At 47.0% G+C, this 26,692-nt stretch overlaps 1 protein-coding gene across 2 annotated transcripts; it reads left to right on the top strand.

Moving 5' to 3' along the window:
- The first annotated feature begins 949 nt into the window (after positions 1-949).
- On the top strand, positions 950-25,319 carry CEP104 (centrosomal protein 104). 2 transcript variants are annotated; one of them, XM_035119801.2, is made up of 22 exons: positions 950-1,013; positions 4,424-4,554; positions 4,815-4,988; positions 5,520-5,658; positions 7,127-7,189; positions 7,660-7,736; positions 8,251-8,419; positions 9,187-9,345; positions 9,676-9,909; positions 10,655-10,861; positions 11,615-11,782; positions 12,012-12,185; positions 12,565-12,741; positions 13,095-13,301; positions 13,933-14,049; positions 15,315-15,351; positions 16,224-16,305; positions 17,735-17,843; positions 19,183-19,321; positions 19,484-19,551; positions 20,365-20,461; positions 20,732-25,319. In XM_035119801.2, exons 2-22 carry the CDS (start codon positions 4,442-4,444, stop codon positions 20,866-20,868), a joined length of 2,847 nt encoding a protein of 948 aa, XP_034975692.2. In that variant the 5' UTR covers positions 950-1,013; positions 4,424-4,441; the 3' UTR covers positions 20,869-25,319. The 2 variants fall into 2 exon arrangements, with proteins under 2 accessions (XP_034975692.2, XP_034975693.2); XM_035119802.2 differs by having other exon boundaries at positions 950-1,017.
- The last annotated feature ends 1,373 nt before the right edge of the window (positions 25,320-26,692 follow it).

Below are 26,692 nucleotides of genomic sequence, written 5' to 3'. Positions count from 1 at the left end.
CATCCCTGGAGGGCAAAGGGGGAGGGAGGCTGGTGTAAAGGTCAAGTGTAAACATAAGATTAGATCTGGCCCCTGTGAGGACAAGTACTGGACAAGAGGGGCCACTGGCCTGATCCACCAGGCTCTTTTTTTCTTTCTATGTTGACAACGAGCACCCATAGCAAAGCGCTGGAGCATATGCTTTGCACTTCAAATGTCCCAAAGAATATCATTGCTTCTGCTTGAGAAACATGTAAAAAATTGAGGTGGTTTAAGAGCAGACAGCTAATAACTCAGATCCCTATTAATTTGATATCGATACGGCAGTTGGTTTCTATTTAAATTTGCTGCCACTGAAAATGTTACTTTCCTTACGTAGTATCTGGGGCTTGATTTCTCCCCGTTCCTTCCCCTCCAGCAAAAGGTGGTGGTGTGGGGAATAATCAGGCGGACTTCTGCTAGATTAGTATTGTTATAAGCAGTATTTATTTATTTTAGCCTGAGTCCGGTGTACATGCCTAAAGCTCTGAAGCAAGGATTGTCTCCAAACTGAAGCCTTTCGTGTATGTGTGAATGTGTGCATGTGTTGATCGTTAGACTGTGTACACCCTTAGAAATTTGACTAAAAAATAAATAAATAGCGGGAAATAAATGGTTCTTAATAAATAAAATGAGTACATTACCATAACTGAATTATTATTATTATTATTATTATTATTATTATTATTATTATTATTTCTATGTTCCCGCAGCACCTTCCTCTACCTAACAGCGCAGGGGTGGAAAGGGTGCGAAGCAGTAGAGAGGCGAAAGGGCAGAGTGCCGCCGCGCGAAAGAGAGCGAGGGGGAGCTTGCTGACGAGCCCAATGGCCGCTTGCCATTGTTTTTCACCGGAACTTCCGTTCGGCGCGTCGGCATCCCCGATAGCCTTGATCTCTTTTTAGTCTCCGCCCTGCCGCGCCGCTCGCGCCTGCGCAGTAGCGTCCAAGTGGTTGCTAGGAGATCAGTGGCCCTAGTGATGGAGCCGGAATAAAGTAGGTAGGAAGAATGGAAGAGAGAGAGAAAGAAAGAGACAAAGCGAAGAGGGGCGGGGAGGGAAGGCCGCGCCTCCTACTCCCCTTAGGAGCCCCTCCCTTTTTGGGAGGGGGAGGAAGGTGTCGGCCCCTCCCTCATCCTTAGGTGGGGGTGGGAGGCGACCATAATAGAGGGTTGGGGGTGAAATGTGGGTGGGCATTTATATACTTATTTCATTGCGTTTATATCCCACATTTTTCCCTCCAAGGAGCTCAAGGTCCCCCCCCCTCCTCATTTAGTCCCCACAACAACCCTGCGATGTAGGCTAGGCTGAGAGGCAGTGGCTAAGTGCCCAGGGCGCTTCATGCACAGCCAATGAATGAGTGGGGATTTGAACCCGGGTTTATGGGTCTGCTTTCCCCCATGCTATCCCCACAACAGCCTTCTGAGGTGGGTTAGGCTGAGAGGCAGCAACTGCCTCCTCCCTCACCAACGTTACCCTGGGAGCTTCATGGCCAAGTGTGGAGATTTGAATCCTGGTCTCTCCCAGGTCCTAGTCCGACACTCTGACCACTACGCCACACTGCCTCATGGTTTATGCCTTCCTGGCATGTTTCAACCTTATTATTTGCCTGCCCAAAATGCACAATGTCTTCTGTCCTGCTCCAATATTATGTTTGCAGTATTCTTATTTACGGGTATATATAGCCCACTTTCCCCCCAGGCTGGGACTCAAGGCAGCATACACAAATTGAAACAACACAGATAAAATACAAACAGCTAAAAACATTTTAAAAAGAGAATCAATTATCATTTATTTATTTGATGCCGTTACATACCTTCTTTTTCTCATAGGAACTCAGAGTGACGTATGTAATTCTTTTCCTCCCCATTTTATCCTCATAGTAACCTAATGAGGTAGGTTAGGGTGAGAGAGGCAATGACTGGCCCAAGGTCACCCAGCGAGCTTCATGGCTGAGCAGAGGGATTTGTAACCTGGTCTCTCAAGGTCCTAGAATTCAGCATTCCTGCCACCAATGCACCACTGGCTCACAGGTGCAACAGCGATTAAGAACTTATGATACTCATATACTGGATGGGCAAGTCATATGTGGCTCCCCAGATGCTGTTGGACTCCCAGCAGTCAACATGACCAAAGTGATGGAACAATATCTGGGGGAGGCCACAGATGTTTATCATCTGTGCCCCATGGCAAGTTTTCCCCAATCAATCTGGAAATCCAGAAGCCACATTTTTTACCCCTGAGGAACTTTTTCTTTTAAAACATATTCAAGTTTTACATTGTTAGCCTATGGAGCCTATGTTAGCCTATGTCTACTCACAAGATCTGGCTTTGAGGGTCAGTTGACTATGGTTTATCCTCTATTAATTTATCTAAACATTCATAAGAATGGAGGATGAACCTTGCCGAGTCAGACCAAAGGCTCATCTAACTCAGCATCCCACTGCCCAAATTGGCTAGCCTGATGCTTCCTGATAGCCTGCAAGCAGAGCTTGAAGACATTAGCCCACTTATGCTGTTTGCAGCTCCTCCCCCAACTGGTCTTGAGTGACATTTAGCCATTATGGCTAAAAACCATTTGTAGACCTTCTCCATGAATTTGTCCAAACATTTTTGAAACCATCAGTAAGCCAGCTGCCATTGTCACCTCTTGTAGCAGCAAATGCCATCCATTAATACATAGGCTGTCAGGCTTTCTCATGCCTTGATGTTTCTCTCTCTTTTTAGCTTTAAGGTAGGGGTCATTTAGTAATTTTATCTTTTATTTGCTATATCCAGTGCTTTTTTTCCCTGGGGGGGACGCAGGGGGATGCATACCCCTAAACATTTTGTGAATCTAAGTTTGACCTCATTGAGGGGCAGTTTTTCAATATGAGTAGGAAAATGAGAGTACCCCTAAAAAAAATTAAGAAAAAGAGCACTGGCTACATCTATATTCCAGTTGTGGTAAATTAGGGTGGCTTTAACAACCATGCAATAAACCTCAACAAAAAGATGATGAGACCTCAAAATCCAGAGAAAGAAGAAGCAGATTTAATTTTTTTTAAAAAAATATCTATATTGATAGCTGGACTTGAAAGAATGATAATTGAATGAAACTTCCACATCCAGCGGCAGTGTATCTTTGAGTATCAGGTGCTGGGGTTAAGTAGCAGGCAAAGACTAAGACTTTAAGTTCTTTCTGAGTTTCTCTGGGGCTCACAATTGATGGACACAGAACACTGCCCTATATGAATCTTGATCATTGTTCTCCTTCTTGTTTAATGGCATAGCAGAGAGAGAACAGAGGGTCTTGTTCTGTCCCAGTGGCTAGAGAGCTGGGCTGGGACTGCGGTGTGAGTATCCTGAGTTTGAACACCTACCTTTTTCAACATTATGTTCTGTGGCCTTCATCAAGTGGCTGCCTCTCAGCTGTAGTTCCCTTGTTTTCAAAATGAATATGGAAACAGAGCAGTGTACTGAAGATGGATCCCCAAACATATGGGGTTGTACTCAACTAATATTTACTAAGAGTAGAACCACTTGAAGCTAATTACAGTGACTAAGGCCCATTAACTTTGGTGGCTCTACTCTGAGTAAAAGTGAGTCAAATACAACCTATGGTGCTGACTCCTGAAAGATATTGGAACGTGACATGTTTGACAGCCCAGCTTGATGAAACTAGTTCATAATGTCTTCTGTGGGTGTACAGTGTTGCAAGATGCAGGTAATTTTAATATTATCAGTTAGATATAATAATTTGCCTTGTGCTGCTGGGATTCTGAGAGGCAACTGGTTGACCAAAGTGCTTGACCATGTGGACCTTTGGTCTCATCTGGCAGTGGTGCTCTTGCATTCTTAACTTGCAGAATATAATCTCAAACTTCAATTGTTAAAAATCCATAATTTTGCATGCCTTACCCTAAAAGAATGTTGAATTGTTTTTAAGAAAATAAGAAGAGCCTGCTGGATCAGGCCAGTGGCACATCTAGTCCAGCATCCTGATCTCACAGAGGCCTGGAAGAAACCTGCAAGCAGGAGCAAGCACAAGAGCACTCTCCTGTGGTTTCTAGCAGCTAGGGTTCAGAGGCATGGTGCCTCTGACAGGGACAGCAAAGCATAGCCCTAATGGCTAGTAGCCATTCATAATCTTTCGTAGACTTATCCTCTGTACGTTTTATCTTATATTTTAAATCCACCCAAGTCGGTTCCTATCTCTGCCTCCTGTGGAAGTGAGTTCCAGAGTTTGTAACTACGCGATGCTTGAATAACGTTTCTTTTATGTGACCTGAATTTTCCAGCATTCAGCTTCATTGGATGCTCATGAGTTCTAGTGTTACGGGAGAAAGGGGGGGGGGTGTCTCTAACCACGTTCTCCATGCCATGCAAAAAAACCTTATAATTATAAAGCATCTTTCTTTTTTCCAGTTAGTTCAAGAGGGCAGGATGCCGCACAAGATTGGGTTTATTGTTGTAAGTTCATCAGGGCACGAGGATGGCTTCAGTGCGAAAGAACTGATGGTCCATGCCCCAACCATCAATGGCTGGAGGTCACCAAGGTACTGTAAGTGACAGAAATTTTAGGAAGCACTTTGCCAGGTTTAGTGTTGTCAGGCTTGTGGGTGGCATGCGGTTTCCCTGGCACCTCTGGGTGGGGTTTTGCTAGAATCCTGAGGCCCTCGCTTTTGATTTTAAGAGCATAGTTTCTGTCCGTCACAGTTGAACTACATGGGGGGAAGGGAATGATTACTTAGGAGCCAGGAACATAAGAACTTTGGCTTGGGGTGCTGAAGCACTTGGGACGTTTCTTTCATTCCAGGCTCTGCCAGTATCCCCAAGAAGTCGTCCTTCAGATGGTGGAGCGATGTAGGATTCGAAAACTGCAGTTGCTGGCTCACCAGTACATGATTTCTAGCAAGATTGAATTCTTCATCAGCGAGAACCTGCCTGAATATTTTGCACCATACAAATCAGAGAGGTTCCGAAGGCTAGGGTAAGTCTCCTCTCGGCAAGATGAGCCAGGGCTCAGTTCCTCATTTGCTTGGGGCAAGCAAGTTGTTTCTTAAGGTAGAGGAGTTGGTGAGCTTCTACTGGGCAGAAGCAGCAGGGACACTGCGTGGATTCTTACAGGGTTTTCTAATAAGCCATATCCATCCAGGGGATCAATGTTTCTGGCACAGCCCAAGTAACCCTGTGGAAGCACACACAAGCTCACACATTAGTTCCATTTTCTTCACTCTTGATTTAGGGTTCTGATCACAGGGCAGGTGTCAGTGGGGACCACCTGGATTCAGGATAAGAAGCCTTTCTAGAAGGGCTGTACCATACGGAGCAAGTTTGTTTTCTGCTGCTGTTAATTTCAGGCACGCCTTTTTTTGGAGAATAAAGTCTTGGACTCGCCGCGTTTTGATTTTGGGACGCACAATGCACATGTCAATACCAGGATGTCTGTCCATGATGCTTTAAATGCGACCACTGTGATCACGTATAATATTGTCTTTTTTTCTCCACCCACCCCTTGCAGTTACGTGTCTCTCTCAAATAATGAGAAAACTGGCTACAAGGCGCGAGAACTGAAATCCGTCTACGTGGATGCCGTCGGCCAATACCTAAAGCTGACGTTCCACAAAAACTATGTCAATAGGTACAACCTGTACAGTCAGGTAAAATGAACCAAAAGGCCGAGGGGGTACTTCATGTTTTACTCGTCTTTCCGAAAAATGAATCTCCACCCAAGGAAGGCACAGCTATTGAAGTAGCTGTGAGGTTTCTATTTCTCTGTATGGGGGACAGTTGCTGTTTTGAAGAAGTGTGCATGCACACGAAAGCTCATACCAATAACAAACTTAGTTGGTCTCTAAGGTGCTACTGGAAGGAATTTTTTTAAGTTCCTGTTTTGCTTGCAGATCCCAGCTTTTCTGCACCGCTCTTGTGGCTAATGCTTGCCCTCATGCAAGTCCTCCACCTAACCTCTTTTCAGCAAGACATGCTTGACCCATTGAGTTTGTCTGACTAAAAGTGCACCGCCTTGCACACTTACCTGGAAGTAAACCCCACTGAATGCAGTGGGGTTTATTTTTGAGTAAACATCCGCAGGATTGCATGGGAAACCCCACCTGCCTGTTGCCCACTCCAGAATCTGTAATGCGGTCTTCAGTGTGGAGGATCTCATGAGGTCACAACACCTGAGATGGCAACTTTTGCAGGACTAGTTTTTAAAATACTGGCAGCCAGACTTTCAAAGGACTCAGGACTTGTATTCAGATTTTAGGAGTTCAGTGTCTTCATTATGAAAAAGCATGATGTTGCTATTTCGCTATTCAAATCCATGGCAATAAATAAAACACACAATAGCACTCAGCCTCCCTTTTGTCTAGATTATCTCTCACCAGCGGGTGTATTCTTTTATTCTATTGTTTTATTCAATTCTATTGTTGACGGCCTTGGATGTAAGTTTTGCAAAAAGATGAGAGAGGAACTGTAATAACATCAAGTCAATACACTGGAGAATGCTTTGGGGGAGAAAGCAACGCCTTTTAGCCAACGGGGAACAAAAATTGAAAATGCTTTAGGAATTCTGATAGTACAAGGAAGAATGAAAGAAGGCATTTCTACCTCTCCAGCACCCTTGCTTCTCAGAATCAAGGGTGCTGGAAATGCAGTGTACTCGATCCAGAGATTCTGAGGTTGCGGCCAGTTAATTATTATCCAGCAACATCTGTCAGGCCACAGGTTCCCCAGCCCTGTCCTAAAGGAATCTTAGGACCCAGGGGTTGGATGAATAAGTTTTCAAGAGGTTTGGGGTGGAGATGGCACTGTAGCTCAGCGGTGGAGCATCTGCTTTCCATGCAGAAGATCCCAGTTTCAATTCACCAATATTTCCAGGTAGGGCTAGCAAAGCCTGTGTAGGTAGAGCTGAACCATATAAACCAGATTGCTATCTTCTAGGGGCAGGGCTCTTTGCCCTATTGCAAAACCAGACAAAAATGTGCAAAATAGGTAAAAATAGCAGGAATAGGCCCAATTTGCATTGATTATTTATGTCGCAGCGCTGAGCTTTCCCTGCTGCAGAATTTCACTTCTTTTAAAAGAAGGAAGCCTGCCCATTTTTCCTTTTCCTTTCTCTTTTAGGTTGCTCTTGTAGCAATAAATATCATTGGAGAGCCTGCAGATGCCAGCAATGACACTAATCATGTAAGTGTATGAAGTAATGAGCTGAGGAAAACCCTGGAACACCTTTACCTCCGTTTAGAGGGGTGGTTCAGTCGTAATTCCAAGCCGGGGTTTGGTTTCCAGTCCTGGTTTTTAGAGGGCGGGTGCAAGCTGCAGTCTGCTGGTTCAGACAAAGAGCAAAACCGTGGCAAACCTCAGATCAGGATTGGTTGCTGGGAATCACAACCTGATAGGTTCCTCCTCTCGTTATTCATGTAATGAAAGCAAAGTCGAGAGAGCCTATGCACAGGATTCAAGGCAGCTTACAGCTGAAGTAGAAACAGCTAAAAACATAGGGAAAAAGCAATAATTTAAAAAGTAAAGATTAATAGAATATATGTATATAGGATCTATTATATCATACATATCATTAGAAGGGTACCACTTGCCATTCCTGGATGTAGGCTTGATCGTGATTTGTGGGGTGCCCCCTGACTTTTATCTTTCTGAAGTCTTCTAGAGAGAAGCTGATCGACCATTACCTTGGGAACAACCCAGATGACTCAGCCTTGGATGGAACATACACCGGGTAAGGATGAGGAAGAGCCACAGCTCAGTAGTACAGCAGGAGGTCCCAAGTTTAAGTTTAAAGCTTTTCTATTCCGCCAGGCCTCTTCAGGCAGAAAAGAGTTCATCATTCCGCAATGGTTTATTGATGCTCGTTGTTTAAAAACTTATTTTTGCTTTTAAGTTGTTCTTAGCTTTTTAAAATGCTTTTATTGTTTGGTTTTAATCTTTTTAATGTTTTAAACCACTTTGATTTTTTAAAATGATTTAACGGTACATAAATACATTTTAAAATATATAAATAATAATTATACAGGTGGGGCTGGAAGAAACTTATTGCCTGAATCCTGGGAGAGCCTCTGTCAGTCAGTGAAGGACCAGTGGTCTGACTCGGAAACATAGGAAGCTGCCTTACACTGTGTCCTAGCTGTCAGCCAGAGTTTCATTTCCCCCATCCCCTTGCGAATAAAAAATTAAAATAAAATCCTGTGTCTTAAACAGCTTCCTTAAGTCCCTGTTATCCCTCTCCTTCCCAGGAAGCCAGATTTGATTTCACCACTGGATGACCTGGCTTTTGACATGTACCAAGATCCAGAGGTGGCGCAGATAATCCGCAAGCTGGATGAGAAAAAGCACGAAGCGGTGCGCCAGGAGCATTACGACCATGCCAAGAAACTCAAGCAAGCTATTGCAGACCTGCAGAAGGTAGGGCCAGAGCACGGTAGGGAAGGGCCACACACAGCCAACTGATTTTATTTGCAGCAGAGGTTTTTGCGGAGTGGTAGCGGTTACTCATAATCACGCACATTTCCCTGCTCGCTGAGGATTGCACACCCTGCGCCTGATGAGGAGCACCAGTGGCCCTACAGATGTTGTTGCGCAACTCCCGTCCTTAACCCTGACCACTGGCCATGCTGACCAGGGCTGATGGCTGTTGGAGCCCAACAACCTCTGGAGGAACCAAAGGTTCCCCACCTCTGCCAAAAAAAATAGATCAGTTGGTTCCACTGGGCTCTTTGCCCTCCTTGTTTAGGCGCAGCACCCATAAACTAATAAATGAACAGCCAAACAAGAGCCCTTTTCCCCTCAAGCCCTCCACATTCATTTCTTCCTCTTTAAAAAAGTTTTTTCCTTCACCTCCGGAAGGATATTCAAGATGGGGACCTTTCCTGCTTTTCTCTCTAAAGATCTAAAATATGAAATCTAGGAGAGAAGGAGATTGTTTCTATTTAGGGAAGGGAGCTGACTCTTTTTTCAAGCCTGGAGGGGCCAAGAAGATGTATCTTAAGGAAACTACAAAAAGAGCCCACCAACTCTCTCTTAACACCAGCATGACAGTAAGAGAAGAAGGTTCTGCAACTTGCTTGTCTCTTCTCCGCTTTGGGATAAGCTGTGTCCACTGCAGAGAATGCACAAGCCCATTGTTCCGTTCCAGGCTCCAGCAGTGACCTCTGAGATCCCCCTTCTTCCAGGTCGGCGAGCGGCTGGGCCGCTACGAAGTGGAGAAGCGCTGCGCCGTTGAGCGGGAGGACTATGACCTTGCCAAGCAGAAGAAGCAGCAGATGGAGGAGTACCGCCTCAAAGTGTACCAGCAGCTGGAGCTGCACAATCTCCTCGACCCAGACCTGTTGGTGAGCAATGTCCCTGGCAGGACGAGACAGGGACGGGATTGACCTTGCCCAGCTCTTCCTGCCATGCAGTTCAAAAGTATTGAGGGAGGTTTGGGATTAGGGTATGGAGGAGCCGTCACTGAAGTCCGCTCCCATTGCAGCAAAGCTTTATTGTATGTTGGGAAGCAGTATAACAGGGATGGCCCCAGATACTGTTGGACTCCCAGCTCCCATGACCAGTGGCCAGGAAGGATGGGGTGAGTTGTCATCCCAGGATATCTGGAAGTGGCTCCCACAATTGCTGCATGGCAAAATCTTGATGCACTTTGCTTCTCCCTCTCGTTCTCTCAGATCCGGCGGCCTCCCGACTTGCCTCTAGAGCCTGTGGCTTATCCCACCACTTCTCCCCAGCAGAAAAGGCCTCTGCTTTCGCCCCGGTGGGACAAAACCGAAGCGGAGAGTCCTGAGCTGCCGCCTCCTGAAAAGCCACCAGAAGCTCCTTCTCCAGAGCCCATTGCAGCTCAGGCCATCTCTCCTCCCGCCGCCCAGGCCCCCATCTCCACCGAGGCTTTTCCAAAGATCAACGTAAGCCTAGTTTTCCATGTCCTGCAGATTAACGCCCTTCTGCACACAGCTGACACTGGATATTTCTGTGGCCTCTTTTTTATCTTCCTGCTTTGTTCTGAGGGCGGAGAGCAATTGTGCCTGCTTTCAGTTCAGCTGGGCTCACTGGTTGCAGTTTCTGTAAACCATCTAAGGCTGGGGATCCCTTTGGGCTGCTGACTGCTTCCCAGCTGAGGTGCAGCGATGCCTTCAGAGTCAGAAAAATAACAAATGAATAGGTCTAGGTGACTTCTCGTCTTGAGAGAACAGGGTGAGGAGGAAGTTGCAAAACAGGAAGCAACCTAAGATGTATGAGTTCAAATAACAAAGCAATAGAGAAGTCAGCATAGAGATGAAGGTACAGGGAAAGTCTTGGAAGCTGGAGGTCCCTCACTCTATCTGTCTCAACCCCATGTGAACCCCTTATTCTGTTTCCTGAATTGGACCAAATTTTCCAACATTTCTTTGCAAGGGGGATGTTGGAGCAGATCACCATTTTTGTACTAGTGCTGTGCTCCCATGGTTAGTGAAGCAAGGGAAGGGCTACAGCTGAGTGACAGAACATCTGCTTTGCATGCAGAAAGCCCCAGGTTCAGTCCTCAATGGCATCAAGTAGGGCTTGGAATGTCCCCTGCCTGAAAGACTGGAGAGCTGCTGCCAGTCGGGGTATACAGTACTGACCTAGTACTTTTTTAAAAAAACAGTGTCTTCTCTCTCTCTCTGCTAGGTTGAATTCTTGCCTTACGATGAGAGGCCCCTCCCGACTATTCGTAAGCAGCAGCAGGAGGAAGGCTTTCCCTACTTGGACCCTGAGATGAACGAGGAGGACCCTGGGGACACCCCGAGAAGTGGTGTCGTCGGGGAGCCGGAGCCACTGACCGAGAAAGCACTGAGGGAGGCCAGCTCAGCCATTGAAGTGTTTGGGGAAGGCCTGGTAAAGACCTTGTAAACGTAGCTTAGTAATGGCAGGGGGAGGCCATTACTTTCATGTACAAAGAGTCCCCTTGCACATTGCAGGATGGAGCCCTGGATGAGTGGTGCAGATTGTACAAAGAAAATTGAATTGAAAATTGTTCCTATTTGAGCCAAAATCAGCTACCTAGGCCTCTTGGTCTGGCCTCTGGGGCTCTTTCCAGCCCCATACAGGTAACCTGGGGGTTGGCACTGAGAGTCAACCCTGCTCCTAGCTGCATAAACTCAGCCTGAGTTTTATTCCTCAGCCATGCCAGCGTGTGATATTTATTTATTTATTTATTTATTTATTTATTTATTTATTTATATGCTGCCTTTCGGCTGAGAAAGACATCCCAAGGGAGCTCACAAGCAATATAAATGCAAATGCAAACCTACCAGTCAAAATATAGTGCAATACCATAGAAAATCAAAGTAAATCGTAACATTTCAGAAGTGTTAACAAGCGTTCATTTTCCTGCCATAAAGGCAACAGAGTAATTAAAAAAAAACATTAGTAGAGAGCAAGAATAAGAACTTAAACAGAGGCTCCTCCTTTAAAGGGTTCTAGGCAGGGGAGTGGGGCAAGGCAGGTGGAATCACTTGCCCCTGGTGGCTCCAGCCATCTCTCCCCTGCAGCAGTACTGGCCAGGCTCTTCCTGATGAAAGAATGACAGGTGTCGGCTTTCGTGCAGATCTGGGCTGTTCCAGCTCCTGAACATTCTCCTTTTGCCAGGTTGCAGGGGCCTATTCCAAGACATGGTCCTACCGCGAAGACTCGTTGCTCGCCATATACAAAAAGATGACGGAAGTATCCACAAACACGCCAAAGGATGACCTGAAGAACCTCCTTCGGGGCGCCATCTTCCTCATAGTGAGAGCCATAAAAGACATAGTCTCCTCGGTGAGCGATATCGGGGGGGTGGGGGGGGAGGGTCTAACAGCCCTGTGAATGCCCTCTTCTATATCTCCTAAATGTGATTGTGTGGGAACTCAGTGACGGGATCCAGTGACTCCCAGTTTCAGATGGTTTTAAAGGTTTCCACACGCAGCAGCCCCGTGCAATTTCGAAATTTTTCTCTCTCTTGACCACAGTTCCTATTTTAACCACCTTGATGGTTTCCTTCTGGTAGGTTTTTCAAGCTTCCTTAAAGCTCCTAAAGATGATCATCACGCAGTACATCCCCAAGCATAAACTTGGAAAGCAAGAGACCACTTACTGCGTGGAAAGGACCTTCCCCAACCTTCTCTCCAGGACGGGGGACTCCTCTGCCCGCCTTCGTGTAGCGGCTGCCAACTTCATCCAGGTCAGTCTAGTCAATACACAAAGACTTGCAGCTGCATGCAAGTGTTTGCCTGAACACATGACGTTCAAGGTTCATGCATTGATCACTTCAGCAATGTGATCTCTGGGGGGCTTCACTTGTGCACGATCTGGAAGCTGCAAGTTAGTGCAGAATGCTGTGGCATGATTGCTGACAAGTATGGAACAACTGCGTGTATCTATGTCACTGCAAAATACTCCTCTTCTTTGTGTAGGTCTGAAGTAAAACCTGTAAGGCTCAAACCACAACTGAATCTTGCAGGGCTTGGGAGGGCAGTTCTCAGTTTTGCTGAGTTGTACCTTTGTGGGCCGCACATGAACCGCTGACCCGAGCGTGCCCTGTCTTCTCCATCTCCCCCCAGGAAATGGCCCTCTGTAATGAAGTGAAGCCTCTTCAGATTATACCTGCTCACCTGGTGCAGCCTGTGAAGCCAAATTCCCCTACACATCTTGCAATGAGCCAGGTGGAATTAGTGGAACGCTTGCTGAAAGAGCTGGGGACGGATAACACCGGTTTTACTGTCGATAACGTCATGCGGGTAGGGAGCTGAGCTTCCAGTGGTTTCTGAATCTGTCTAAGACGGCTTCCTACATTCCTAATGAAGCCGCTTGCTCTAGGTGCAGCTCAAACTGTGCAATTGTGCTTATACATTCATACCCCACTCTCCTTCCTTCTCAGTAAAATCACTTTTAAAAACTTCTTTGAAGGTGGGAGGTATGCTGTTGATGTTGCAGGCATTAGCCACTAGCACCCTGCACAGCCAGCTTTTTTCTAACACACTGGAAACCTGTAGAACCCATTTTCCCCCGTTTGTTTTTCAGGACATTGAATGTACGCTTCAACCACCTCCATGAGACTCACAAAATGATTGCATGTTTTCTTCACCCTTAGTTTGCAACAGGAGCTCTGGAGCATCGAGTATATGAGGTCCGGGAAACAGCCCTCCGGATCATCCTGGATATGTATCGGCAGCACCGAGCCGTCATCCTGGATTACCTTCCTCCTGACGATGCCAACACACGCAAGAACATTCTGTACAAGACACTTTTCGATGGGTTTGCTAAAATAGACGGCAAGCTCACAGAAACTGAAATAAGGGTAAGAAATGCAACTTTTTTCAGGTCTTGTTGTTTTCATAGGGGCTGTGCTGACTGAGGCAGGAAAACCTCTTGCTTGCCAGTTTCCTACAGGTTGGCCCATGTGAGAACAGGATGTTGGACTAGATGGGCCATTGGCCTGATCCAGCAAGCTGTTACGTTCTTCTGTGTGTCAGGCTCAGCCCATCAGGAAGGCGAAGTGACCCTTGCTGGATCAGACCAAAATGCCATCTGGTTCAGCATCCACAGTGACCAACCAGATGTCTCCAGGCCTCCCACTCCCACTGTTTGTCGGCGATGCCAGGTATACTGCCTCTTGGAGCTAAATAACCTGTTCTCCATGAATTTGTCAAATCCCTCTTGGAAAGCAGCCTTGAAGGCAGCAGCTTTCATCTTGTGGCCGTTTCACCATTGGCTTCTGCCTCTGCTCTCTGAGTAAATTCTGCAGGTTGGTAGACAGGTGCATTCAGACATTGTCCCTGTCTTTGCTCAGTGTTCCTCCTTTTCTTTTCTTTTTGATGCTGTGTAAGATGAGAACTCGCAGAATCTTAGTTCCAGAAGACAATCAGGCCAGTGTTGTTGGTGACTCGGGCCCCAAACCCAGCAACCTTCAACTGTGTGTGTTTTGACAGGCACAGAGAAAGACGGCTACTGACGAAGCTGAAAAGCAAAAGAAAGACGAGATCAAAGTGTTGCAAGGTCAGCTGGCAGCTCTGAAGGACATGCAGACGGAAGCTCAGGCTGTAAAGGTATCTGATGGCCACCAAGGGTCTTAAAATGCTCTCCCATTGCTTTATCCTTATAGATAGAAGGAAGTCACAGAACGTTTCTTTCATTCTCTCTCCCTGCCTTTTGAAATAGTATAACTCTTCCACCATTGCAGACTGAATGTGCATGCGCACCACTGTCCCTCCTAGTCAGGCTGTTTTTGTGGTGCCTCAGGTACTACCGGAAGCTGGTTGGTGGCATACAACATATATAAAAACACAACAAAACATCAAACATTTAAATACGGAATATCCTACCACTGCAAATGCAAAAATATAACAACCTCTCTCCTCCAGAATTGTTGCGTCATTGAGAACTTTGGAAGCCTCAAATGAGCAACATCATGCTTCCTTAAACAGAGCCAGACGAGGCCAGCCCAAAACTTTCTTATCCAGTGGTTTCCATTCTTTAACTTTGGGGAAGAACCGAAGCCCAAGTGAATTGCATGCAGAAGGTCATTCCTCAATATGCCCAAGTAGGGCTGGGAAAGACCCCCGTCTCAAACCCTGGAGAGCCATTGTCAGTTGGTATAGACGTGGGGTGGGGAACCTTTTTGACTCCACAGGCCACCATCCTTATCAGGATCAGCCTTGTGGGCAAAAAAAAAAAATGACTCTTGGGCAGGGCCACGCACCTCCCAATCGCCCAACATCCCAAGAAGGTCAAGTGCAAAGTGCTGTGGAAACAAAGGTTTTTCCTCTGTTTTAGCGAAGGGTTCCATGCAAACCCATTCCTGAATCAAACTCTGCCTCACAACAGCAATAGCTCTTTGTGAGATTTGTTATTTAATATCTTTTGTGGCTGGAAAGGGCAGGGACTGAGCCTGTGGCTTTCTGCATTTAGGAACATGTCTTTTACCAGATATGCCAACTGTCAAACATTGGGTTTCTGCTATGGCTTCAGCCACTTCCTTCTCCTTCCTTTTAATTCATTGTTATTAACCCGATTTCTTCTTCAATTCCTCGGTTACTGAACAAAGAAAATGATTTTGGTTGGAGAGAGGGGACTGATTTGTGATGCTCCAGATGTTTCTGGAGTCCAACTCCCATCATGCCTGGCCATGCTGGCTGAGATTGATGGGAGGCGGAGTCCCAACAGCATCGAGGTTCCCTGCTGCATAAGCACTTACCTGGGAGCAAGTCTCCCTGAACTTTAGGCTGGCTTCTGTATAAACAAGTGTAAGAATGTACTGTTTGTGATTCCGTTTACATTTTTCTTTTTAATTTATTCTACTTTTCTTCTTCAGGAGAAAGATAATGATATTCAGAAGTCCAAGGCTCAAGGTAGGCACATTTTTTAAAACCTAGTATCCTCTCATAGTACATGCCTTTTTATAAACTGTATTTGTAAAACTGCATATTCAGTTCATCTTGAGTCTTGGATTGCTGTGGGTCAGAAGAAGTCAGAAAGCTGTGAATTCTGTAAACAGATATTAGTGGGGATACACTTTATTTACATGTTAAGAGTATTTTAAGTGATGGAACAGAATTCCAAGTTACCGTAGCCTGTGCAGTGTATTCTAAGGAAGCAGGTGGGGGCATCCAAATTCCTCACTCAGGTAACTCAGGAGCAGGTGAAATTCCTGCCTTCCATACAAGTAACTTTTATTTTATTCTTACTTTATCCTTTTGCACAGATACTGCCTTGTTTGCCCTCTGTAAACGGGAGAAGGGCATTGCTGCGACATTGGAGGCTCATTTCACTTTCTCCTTTTCCAATGTGGCATATTCTCTCATCTGCCAGCAAGTGCCCTTCTGCCTTCAACAATAATGGGCAAGGCTGATGAAAGTGTTGTATTCTTCCCAGCAATAACATACATTGCACTCTGCAGTGCTTAGAAGATGTGACACACACACACACACACCAGGTGCACTGCTGTGAGGGATGCCTAAGCAAGCCTTTTGCAACCTTGGGTTTCCAGATGTCGCTGGACTCCCATCAGCCTCATCCAGCATGGCCCAGTTTGTCAGGGATGATGGGAATTGTAGTGCAAAAACATCTGGGAACCTTGGGTTGGGAAAGGCTGTCCTAATGCATCCTCCGCTAACCCCTCCCCACAAAGTGTCCTTTTTCACCAGGAAATATAGTTCAACACTGGTTCATTTCATTTCTTTTTTCTTCCCCCCTCCCTTCCCTTTATTTCCTTCTTTTTAAGCCGAGTTCTTGAAAAAAGCCCCACAGCCTCCAAAAGCAGACACTCCAGATGATCACACCTCAGTTGCAAATTACCTCGACAAGTAAGTAAGAAAAATGTCAGTGAGCAGTTAGTTCCAGAACAGATACTGTAAATCAGATTGAATAAGTCAGAACTTTTGGCCAGATTTTTTTAAAAAGTACTTTGTCATTATTTCACCATTTCAGGAGTAAACACTGTTTTTGAATGGCCCTTCAGATCTTTTTGTTTATTATTATTATTATTATTATTATTATTATTATTATTATTATTATTAAAGAATTTATACCACTCTTCAACCAAGAAGAGCTCCCAGAGCACCTTGCAGATCACTACTGTTCCTGCTCTCATAGACTTAAAATCTAAAAGGGTGCAGCATGAGCTTACCTTCCAAGTCCCGGACTGCAGAATCCGGGACCGGCAGCCATGTGACACTGGAAGTTGCCTCAACGCCCCTGGAAACCCCTGTTTTTACTTACCTTTTCCCGGTGGTCCCCCGTATCACTTCATCTCCCGTTTTTCTCCGTTATTTTCTCCTGCCGGTGGCCTTTTTTTTTCTTTCCGATTTGCCCTTCTATGAGCACCAAAAATGGCCGCCGCCAGCTTCGAAAGTCGCTTGTACGCATGTCAGGAAGTGCGCCGACGCAACTTCCGGTGTCGCTCCGCCCATCTATGGGCACCAAAAATGGCCACCGCCGACACCGGAAGTCGCGTCTATGCACTTCCGGACATGCGTAGATGCGACTTTTTAAGCCGGTGGCAGCCATTTTTGGTGCCCATAGAAGGGCAAATCGGAAAGAAAAAAAATGGCCTCCGGCAGGAGAAAATAACGGAGAAAAATGGGAGGTGAAGTGATACGGGGGACCACCGGGAAAAGGTAAGTAAAAACAGGGGGGTTTCCCGGGGGAAACGGGGTACTTGGCAGCTATGAGCATGAGATGAAAATGGGTTGGGAGGGAGAACGGAATAAGCAAACTTGAGTGCAAATTCATAGTCATAAGTCCTCCTAATGAGCAGCTGGGGTGGAAAAGCTCAAGGAGGGGGAGCTGCTGGCCTCTTAGCTGGCTGTCAGCGACATTGCCCTGCTTCCCTCCTCTGCTGCAGCCTAATGGAACGGCCGCTGCCAAGTGATGAGACTGAAGGAGAAGCTTGGCTTTTCAGCAGAACCAATGGTGGCCCTGCATCCTTCTTTATATTCTGCACCCCAAATTCAAATCCTGTGTTCATTGTACATTAGGCAAAAGTCATATGCATTTGTATAGGCCGACTGCCAATGCACTAGCTTGTCCAGTTTGCATTCTTTACCATAAATCGCTCTGCAGGTCCCTCCTTAACACAGCTCAGTGGTAGGAAGAGAGATTGTGACCACAGAGTGGGATATGCAGGACGTAGGTGTGCCCTGAGCCCCCCCATTCTAAAGCAAACCAGGGTGCAGGAGGCCCTGCAATCCCTCTGCCTTGACCTCTGCCCTGGTTGCTCTTCCCCAACTCCAGCCTCTGCATCTTCTGTGGGGAGAGAGATGAATCATTCACGGAGGAAGGCCTGGATCTCCACTACTGGAAACGTTGCCCAATGCTGACAAGGTGCGAGTTCTGCAAACAGGTGAGCCCCTGCCACAAACACGCATTGTGCATTTTTGAGGGGACCTTGGATGTGTGCCACAGCGGGGACTGTGTTGGTGACCCCTGCAGTAGCAGCCCAGAGATCTGAGAAAGGTTGGAGAGAGACATGGCTCCCCTTTGGTTGCAGCATGTTGTGGTCCTGTCTGTCTTTGCTGCCCTAGATGTGGCAGTCATTTTGTGTCATGCCAGGCCCCTGTCCTGCAGCCGTTTTGGGACTGGGGCCTGCACCACATTCTCAAAACTCCAACTTCATCCCATAGAATATAGGTTCACTCCAGCCCATTCTCTCTCTCTCTCTCTCTCTCTCTCTCTCTCTCTCTCTCTCTCTCTCTCTCTCTCTCTTCCTGTACAACAGCAGAAGAGGTGGCATCCAGACCAAAGATGTGATTAGGTGGCGGGGTGAGAAAGGGCTGAGCCCCTGCCTACCCACACTTGCACCCTTAATCCCAGGTGCTGACAATTAGGGCTTTGGCATGGGAAACATTTGGCTTTTTAGGGAATTATAGGGACAGAACTACCCAAACTGTATAGAGACTTATTCATGTATGCTACTACAGCGGCAAGAATGTTACTTGCCCCAAAATGGAAAGAAGTAGAAGTCCCAGCAAAGGAAGAATGGATACAAAAACTTATGGGATATGCAGAAATGGCAAAACTTACTGGAAAAATAAGAAATCAAGATAGCAAACTTTTTATAAAAGAATGGAAATGGTTTATTGAATACAGTTGTACCTTGACTTACAAATGACTCAACAACTGAATTTTTCAACTTACGTACTGGCCGCACGCTTACGAATGTCTCGACATCCCCCCCAAAAACTGTGGTGGTTTTAGATAGGGATTTTTCGACTTACGAATTTTTAGATAGGGTTGCTTCGACTTACAAATTTTTCCATTTCCAATGCATTCCTATGGGAAATCGCGTTTCCAATGGTGTTTTTCGACTTACGAATTTTTCGACTTACGAAGGTGCCTTCAGAACGGATTCAATTTGTAAGTCGAAGCACCACTGTATTTACAGATAAATTGTAAACAGATAAGAACATTGGCAGGATTATTGCAATAACCTGCAATTTCATAAGCATATATATTTAAAATAGATGAATAAATGAACAAATTAAGTTAATTTGGATATGCAGAAGATATTAAAAATACATTTAAGGAACCACAGAAAGAGGGGAAAGGAAGCCAAGTTTTGAAATGTTAAAATGACTGTAAAATTATTGAAATGTATAAATCTGAAAATGATAAATACAATTTTAAAAAGAGAAAGAGAAACGTTTGGCTCTTGCCTCAGACTGAGGACTGTCCCCTTTCAGGTGGTTGAGATTGCCAGCCTGACAGAGCACCTGCTGACGGAGTGCGACAAAAAGGACAACTTTGACAAGTGTCCGCGCTGCTGCGAAGCCCTGCCGAAGGATGAGCTGCCCCGGCATGTCAAGGGAAAGGCCTGCAACCGTAAGGAAGAGCGGGGCTCTGGGTGGGCTGGCAGGGAGCAGGCACAGTGGCCTCCGCCAACCAGGCCCCCTCCAGACATTTTGGACTCCCATCAGCCGAAGCCAGCATGAGATTGGGACATGCAGTCTGCAATGACATCTCTCTGCTTTCTCCTCTTTCCAGCTGCCAAGCCTGAAAAAGTGGCCAATCACTGTCCGTTGTGCCATGAGAATTTCACGCCAGGAGAGGAGGTGAGAGCCATCACCCTTAACTCAGCCAGTTAAAGAGAGGGAAAGGAAGGGTTGGCCTTATAAGAAGGGTTGACCAGATGAAGTCCGGCTCACCCAACTAGAATTGCATACCACCTTGCCTGTCTTCTTGTATTAGCAGCTTGGCACAGCAGCAAGGCAGTGTGAAACAAGTATAGTGAGCAGCTCCGCAGAAGTGCTCTCGATGCAGCTATAGCATCTCTCTGGGATGAATTCATCTTCCTATTTGGCTCCAGCTGCTTGATTTGTGTCCGTTTTATCCTGCCCTTTCCCCATAGGTGGTTCTCTTCCGGCCCCCTTTTATCTTCCAAACCACCCTGCAAGGTACCACTAGAGGTACATGTCACGAGAGCAGCACAGCTGCTGCAGAAAGCAGGTACCCCGACTCTTTCACACAGTGCACAGTTAGACAGTGGTGTTGGCTGCCAGAAGATGCAGAGATGGACCCTAACTGTCCTGGCTTTAAAGGCGGGGTAGACTCATAGAGGAGGCTAAGGCAGGTCAATGACCCCTAGTCATTATGACTGTGCCCTTTGACCAATATTAGACACAATGCAGTCCCAAATACCTGGGTGTGGGGAGGCTATTGCACTTACTCCCTGCCTATCCATTTCCCAGAGACATCTGACTGGGTGCTGGGCTAGATGCCCCTTTGGTCTTATCCAGGAGGGCTTTTTCCAGGTTCTTCACCTTACATGCTGCATCTCTTCCTTACCCCCAGCCTGCTTGATTTCATTATCTGTGTGAAAGACCTGATTCCTTTTTGACCATCTCCCCTCCCTCCTTTCCTCATAGGCCTGGAAGGTGCACCTCATGGGCAAAGACGGCTGCCGCATGAACCTGAGGCGGGCCCAGTCCTTGAACAAGAGCATGCCAATGCAGTCAGTTTCCGGTACGGCCTCCATTGTTGGTTTCACACAGATGACGCTTAGGCAGTGGGGTGGTGTCTATTTGCCTCTCCAAAACAGTGGGAAGCTGAGGCTCTAAAGGATGTATGTATATTTTGTGTGTGAGACACATCTCCACATTCACCTGGGGTTGTACACTCAGCCCCGCGGGGCATGAATGAGAGCACATTGTGAACGAGGCACATCCTGCAACGGCGCCTGCTGTCGTCTCTGTCTAAACTCAAACATTCTTCTCACCCACCCCAAATTTTCAGGCAGGCCTGTCGCAGCACCTCTCAACCGATCCGGGCCGACGGGCATGAAGCTTCGCTCCCCATTGGTTGGCAGCAAGATCCCCACCCCACGAGGAGGCATGAATAAAAGCACTGGCAGAACGTATGCAAAGCGATGACGCGGATCTCTTCTTTCCTTTTGGCTCCACAACCGGCTGCACTTTACGTATCTCGCTCTAAGATTCTGCTTGCAGATAGTGGCGGTACCCTGCCCCACACTCCTCTCCTTCCCCAAGTGGCACAGTTATCAGCCAATTGTGTCTCTGTATGATTGTTTGGCTCCCGTAGGTTGGTCCTCTCTTCCCTGGGGATTGTCCACACAGGTGGAGAAGTTGCACGTGGGTGCTCACCACTTGACTGTGATCTCTTGCACCACAAAAGCAGGGAAAAGAGGAAGCCTTGTCTAAGCCTTCTTACACCCTCTAGTTTCTGGGTCACTTTCTCCTTGCGCTGCAGGCCCAGGCACAAGGAGGTGGGTTCTTATGTTACATGGGTTGTCCGAATTTGGTGGGATTTGCCATGCCAGTCTTTCTCCAAGCCCTACCTAGTTCTCGTAAGAATTTCTCTAGGCAGAGTGAGTTATAGTCTAGGCTCAGCCTGAAGCATTTGCTCATGAAGCATGTTCTACACATTAGGATCTGTTGCGTCTCTTGCTGCTCTTGCAGATTCCCCACTGGATTCTGTGGGGTTTCTGCAGGAGATGTTTCCCCCATAAGTCTGATGTGTCTGTCTCCCACTCTGCTGCTCTTATTGTCTGTCCGTCCCCAAAATAACCTACCACCTGAAGCACCCTAGGAAGGCTGTGCCTGTTCCTTGTTCATAATCAGATACTAAAGAAACGTACAGATTTAAGCCCCACAAACTTGGCAGCCAGGCTGCCAACCATAGGCCTTTCTGCCCTCTTCCTGTCTGTTTGAAAGGTACATTCCTCACCCTATTTTCTAGGAAGTTTTGCTGATCCACCACCACCTCCAAATGTGCATATGAGAGAACTGCGGCAGCCAATAAATATTGGCCTAAGAACCAGTTTGTGCCATTTGGGTGGTCAGGGGGGTACAGCTTTTAGTTGCCTGTTCCATTTCATCTTTCTAGTGGGGGGGGGTAGGAGTGGGAATTGCATGCTTAAATGCTTGCATACATTTTTTTAAAAAAAATAATTTTAAAGTATGCAATGTCAGAGGAAAGGGCTCTCACCTGGCCTTCTCCTTGACATACTAGAGTTTCTGCATACATCATGGATGGACAGCTGATGGCCCTCCAACGGTTGTATCCAACTAAGTTCTACTCAGAGTAGACCCACTGAAAGCAGTGAGTTATGCCAATAAACATCAACGGGACGCACTTTGGTTACAACCCCAGAGGTTGTGGGACTGCAGCTCCCATCAACCCCAGCCCACAACATTTGGAGGTCTACAGGTTCCCCATCCCTGGAATCCTTGGGAAGTTTTCATTTTCAAAGCATTTAATTCCCCTACCTGCCCGCAGTCTAAACTACCAAGGTCCAACCAGAGCTGCCCCATTTGACCTATTTGATCATGTTCTGCTTGAAAAGATGGGGCAGACCAGAATCCCCTTCTCTAGAGCTCAAGAGGCAGTTCTAGTAACCCAGCACATGCGTGGGCACGGCACATTATGTTAAAAAGCAATAGGGGGGAGGGGAGAACCCAGAATCTTCGCTATGTGCAAAGCACTCTGGAAATGAGAACTGACAGGTGGTTGCAGTTCTTGCAGATCTAAATAATATGTAACCCTTGGGTTCCCAAACAGGGATTTTCCAACCTCTCTAGGAGGTTGCCCTCCCTCAGAGAGCATAGCATAACACTTTGGATGATAAAAGGATGCACCCATGCTGGTCATTTTAATGGGAAGGGAGTTCCCATGTAATGGAAAAGTTTGAAAACCACTGGATCAGGTTAATGAAAATCGTTAACAACCTCAGGAATAAAATAAAAAAAATTCCTTCAGTAGCACCTTAAAGACCAACTAAGTTTTTATTTTGGTATGAGCTTTCATGTGCATGCACACTTCGTCAGATACTACGAAGCTCATACCAAAATAAAAACTTAGTTGGTCTTTAAGGTGCTACTGAAGGAATTTTTTTATTTTGTTTCGACTCAGACCAACACGGCTACCTACCTGTAACCTCAGGAATGTTAATCAAGTCAATGAAAGGGTTTAGTTGCCATCCCATCCTTTGCTTTAAAGGATCATCTGAAAGGACAGCATTATAAAACTTGTTCTGCCTCTTCTTATAAGATGTGTAATGGCTGATGTGGGATCTGCAGGCATTTGAATTGTGCAAACTCTTCAGCAAGCAGAAAAAAGGTAGCCAGATACAGAGCGCATAACTAATACTCTGACCCCATATGAACGTTAACCTTTTTTTATTTTTTACGGCCTTGCAAGTGTGTAGACTAGAGGGATTATGGAGGCGAAAGGAGGAGTCTAGAGATCACCAGCTTAGATGGCTTTTTAAAAAATAGATAAATTTGTGGAGGATTGAATGAGATAGTCAGGTGGAAGCTCTGTGCAGAGCCCGCCCAGCCATTAGGCAGGATGAGGCCACTGCATTTGGGAGCAGAAGCCCCCAAAGTAGTGTCCTATCATCTCTGCCAGGAGCAGAGAAGCACTGCCCATTTCAGGCAAGATAACATCTATTGGGGGCAATATCTCGCCCTGAATCAGTGTGATCTTGCCTGAAATCAGTGCCAATGGCAGCGCTGCTTCTCTGTGATCAACAGATGCAGCAGGACACATACTGGTGGCACAGCGAGCAGCGGAAGGACCAGGTATAGTGGCAACAGCAGTGGGGTCAGGCAGCATTTCCCATTTTGCCTCAAGCAGCGAAACAGGATGCACTGCCCCTGGCTCTGCAGGGCCGGCTAAGGCAAGGCTGGGTGGCGCAATGCGCCAGAGTGCCGGGCCGCCGGGGGGCGTTGCGCTGGGAAACGGGGGGGGGCGCCGGAGGGATCTTCGCACCACGGCGCCAGGGCCCCAGATATGCTTAAGACGGCCCTGGCTCTGTGTATCTGCAGATGTAGCATATCCTTTATTAAAAAATAATTTTTAAAGTGCTAGAGGCTGGGCAGTGGGGAAAGCGACTCTCCTCCCCTTCCAGCCCTGCTTATGGGCTCCCAGAAAGCATCTGGTGGGTGCTAAGCTAGATGGACCCCTGGGGCTGATTCAGCGGGGCTTTTCTTTCATTCCTTTCCATTTGCAGAAGACTTGCTTTAGCCTTCCTTTTCTTGTCCTCGCAGGTAGGAGCGGCAGACCTAGCACAGCGGAGGAAAGGCTTTTGATTGGGGTGGGACACTGTTCCAATTTTAGATGGTTGTGCTGTGCTACAAGGAGCATAAGTGGGCATTAAGCACTTGCACGCTTTCTGGCACAAATCAAACATGCCTATGGGCACACACACACACACACACAAAAGCATTCCTTTTCTCACAAGCACGTCAAGTAAGAGTAAGGCACAGGTGGGTGTATTTATCGCTCCCCACCCACCCACTGAGTGAGTTGTGTAGAAAAACTCTCTCCTGCCCACTTAAGTGGGGTCTGGGGGCCACTGTAACAGCTGCAGGGCATGCCCTGCACCCCCTGGCAATTCCACCGCCTTACCCAAGCCTCTCTCAACCCCATTCCCCCCCCCCCGAAGCTACCGTAAGTCAGGCCTTGTACTGGAACCTCTTGAAACCCTCAGCCCTGGCCCATCCCAGGCCACAGATACGATGCTGTGGGTCATGCTGCAGATGAGCTGCTGCTGAAAGGGGCAGATGGAAACACAGAAGGGGGGAGGTGAATGTTTCCCCAAACAAGGGTCTGGTTTGTCCTTTGGCTTGTTTAGGGCAGAACAAGAAGTTACATTGGAAAACACAAGTTCCCAACCCTTTTGTCTGCTGAAGAACAGGGATCCTGGGACAGGAGAGAAGCAGCCGGGGAGACCACTTGTGCATGCACCTAGAACCCCCGTTCACTGCTTTGACCCAAACCAGACCTGTTTTGGATATAACAGGTTAAAAAAAAGCCAGTGGAGGGGTGGGGTTGGGAGAACAGCCAGTGGGATACAGATTAAATACCCCTGCTGTTTTACCCCTGAGATTCATCCCTTTTCCTGCATTAACATGCCTTCCTGTACACCTTCCTGTGTAATCACAGGATCTTGGTGACCTTGGCTAGAAATAACCAAGTTACATCTAGGGGGAGAAACATGTTTGCAGGAGCAAACTTCCAATGCAGGATATCTTTAGGTGCACAAGACGTGCGCTTGCCCTTCAGGTTCCCCAACGTGGGGGCAAAGTTTGTTGCAACTCCCCACCAAGCCAGTCTCCAGTCAGAGGCTCACCTAAAGGGAGCTGGCGCCAACATATCTTCAGTTGGGGTTTTCAAGACTTAAGTTGGATAGCTTGCCATGTTGCAACTTAGCCATGTTGTGTGGTTTTGTAGGAAATGAGCAAATTGCTGGATAGCAGGCCTGACTCCAGAGTTTTGCAAACTTCTTTTGTTACCTTAGATCAGGGGTCCCCAGACTTACCGGCGTTTGGGCCGGTTCCCACCGCGCCGATCGCGCGGCGGGCCGGAGGGTGGGGGAGCGCGCGCCTGTGCGGGCTGGCGGGTGGGGGAGTGCGTGCCCGTGCGCATGCGCACGGGCGCTTACTGGCGCGGCGGCGCGCTTCCAGGGTGGGAAAAGCGCCGAAAATCCGTTGTGCGCATGCGTATGGGCCTCCCCCGACCCGGAAGTGCACCAGAAATGACCTCTTCCGGGTCGGGAGAGGCCCATACGCATGCGCACATAGGATTTTCGGCGCTTTTTTCCCGACCTGGAAGAGCGCTGCGCGCCCTAAGAGCGGGCGGCGGGGGTCTTCGCGGGCCGGATTGGCAGGGCAATTGGGCCGCATCCGGCCCCCGGGCCGTAGTCTGGGGACCCCTGCCTTAGATCAACTTGCACACAGGTTTGTACTGCTCTGATAATAAAGGTCTATATTTCAACAAGGAGTGGCAGTGACTCTTTTTCTCTTTTTGAATATGTCTTTATTTCTGTGTTTATTGTGTTCTATATGTAGTCCACCGTTCCAAAGATTTGACACTGGTTATGCTCTGCCCTGTCCTTGCCACCATAGCCCAATTCAATAATAAAAATAGAAAAGGCACACAAGCTCAGGTTTGGGTGAATCTCCAGAGGAAGGGAATTCCACAGAGAAGAGCAGCTGAGAATTCTGCTTAGCCTCATGGGTCTGATTTGTGCATAGAAGTTAAGCTTTGGGTTTACTTCTATGAGTTTCTCGTCCATTAAAAAGGCAATACTAGTTATTAAAATATGAGTTGGGTGTAAACTTTATAACATGTATGAATGGGCTTTGATGTGTACTACAACAGCAAAAGTTTGCTAAGTGGTCAGATGAAACACCCATCAACTTTCAAAAGACGGACTGGATGGGTGGGGCAAAAGGTTTGGGAACCAGAGATCCTTGCCTGGAGATCCCAGAGAACCTCTGCCAGTCAGAGTAAAAACTATATGCAATTGACAAACTATCTGGCTTGGTATGAGGTTCCTGTGTTTCTGTGGCCTTCCAGAGATTGGACTACAACTCCTATCATCCTTGATCACTGGTATCTCTGTGATCAGGCTGGAGGGAGTTGGAATGGAGTGACATCTGGATGGCCATAGCTGCCTAATCCCTGGCATAGTGGGACTTGGGCCTGAAGGCTTTTTAAAAGATACATCTAGGCTTATTGAGCCGTTGTGTTACATCACCTGCACTTTGAATTGGGCCCTGAATGCATCAGGGAGGCAGTTCAGATAGCCACCATTCGTCAGACACTTCTTCGAGTACGCAGACCACTCGGACCATATCTATATGGACAAACCACCATATAGAGAATCATAAAATGTGCTTTTGGCACTTTTAAATGAATGATTTTTTTCAAATATTTTTATTGAACTTT

The sequence above is a fragment of the Zootoca vivipara genome, chromosome 6 (genome assembly GCF_963506605.1).
Source record: "Zootoca vivipara chromosome 6, rZooViv1.1, whole genome shotgun sequence".
In the NCBI taxonomy this organism is placed as follows: Eukaryota; Metazoa; Chordata; class Lepidosauria; order Squamata; family Lacertidae; genus Zootoca; species Zootoca vivipara.
This window is presented reverse-complemented; position numbering and strand designations above follow the sequence as displayed.

What these genes read in the sequence shown, in the direction of transcription:
- CEP104 (XM_035119801.2), top strand. Translation starts at nt 4,442, where the DNA reads ATGCCGCACAAGATTGGGTTTATTGTTGTAAGTTCATCAGGGCACGAG. An exon ending in GTTGCAAATTACCTCGACAA is followed by an intron (nt 16,306 to 17,734) that starts GTAAGTAAGAAA and finishes CCCCAACTCCAG; the next exon opens with CCTCTGCATCTTCTGTGGGG. An exon ending in GCCAATGCAGTCAGTTTCCG is followed by an intron (nt 20,462 to 20,731) that starts GTACGGCCTCCA and finishes CCAAATTTTCAG; the next exon opens with GCAGGCCTGTCGCAGCACCT.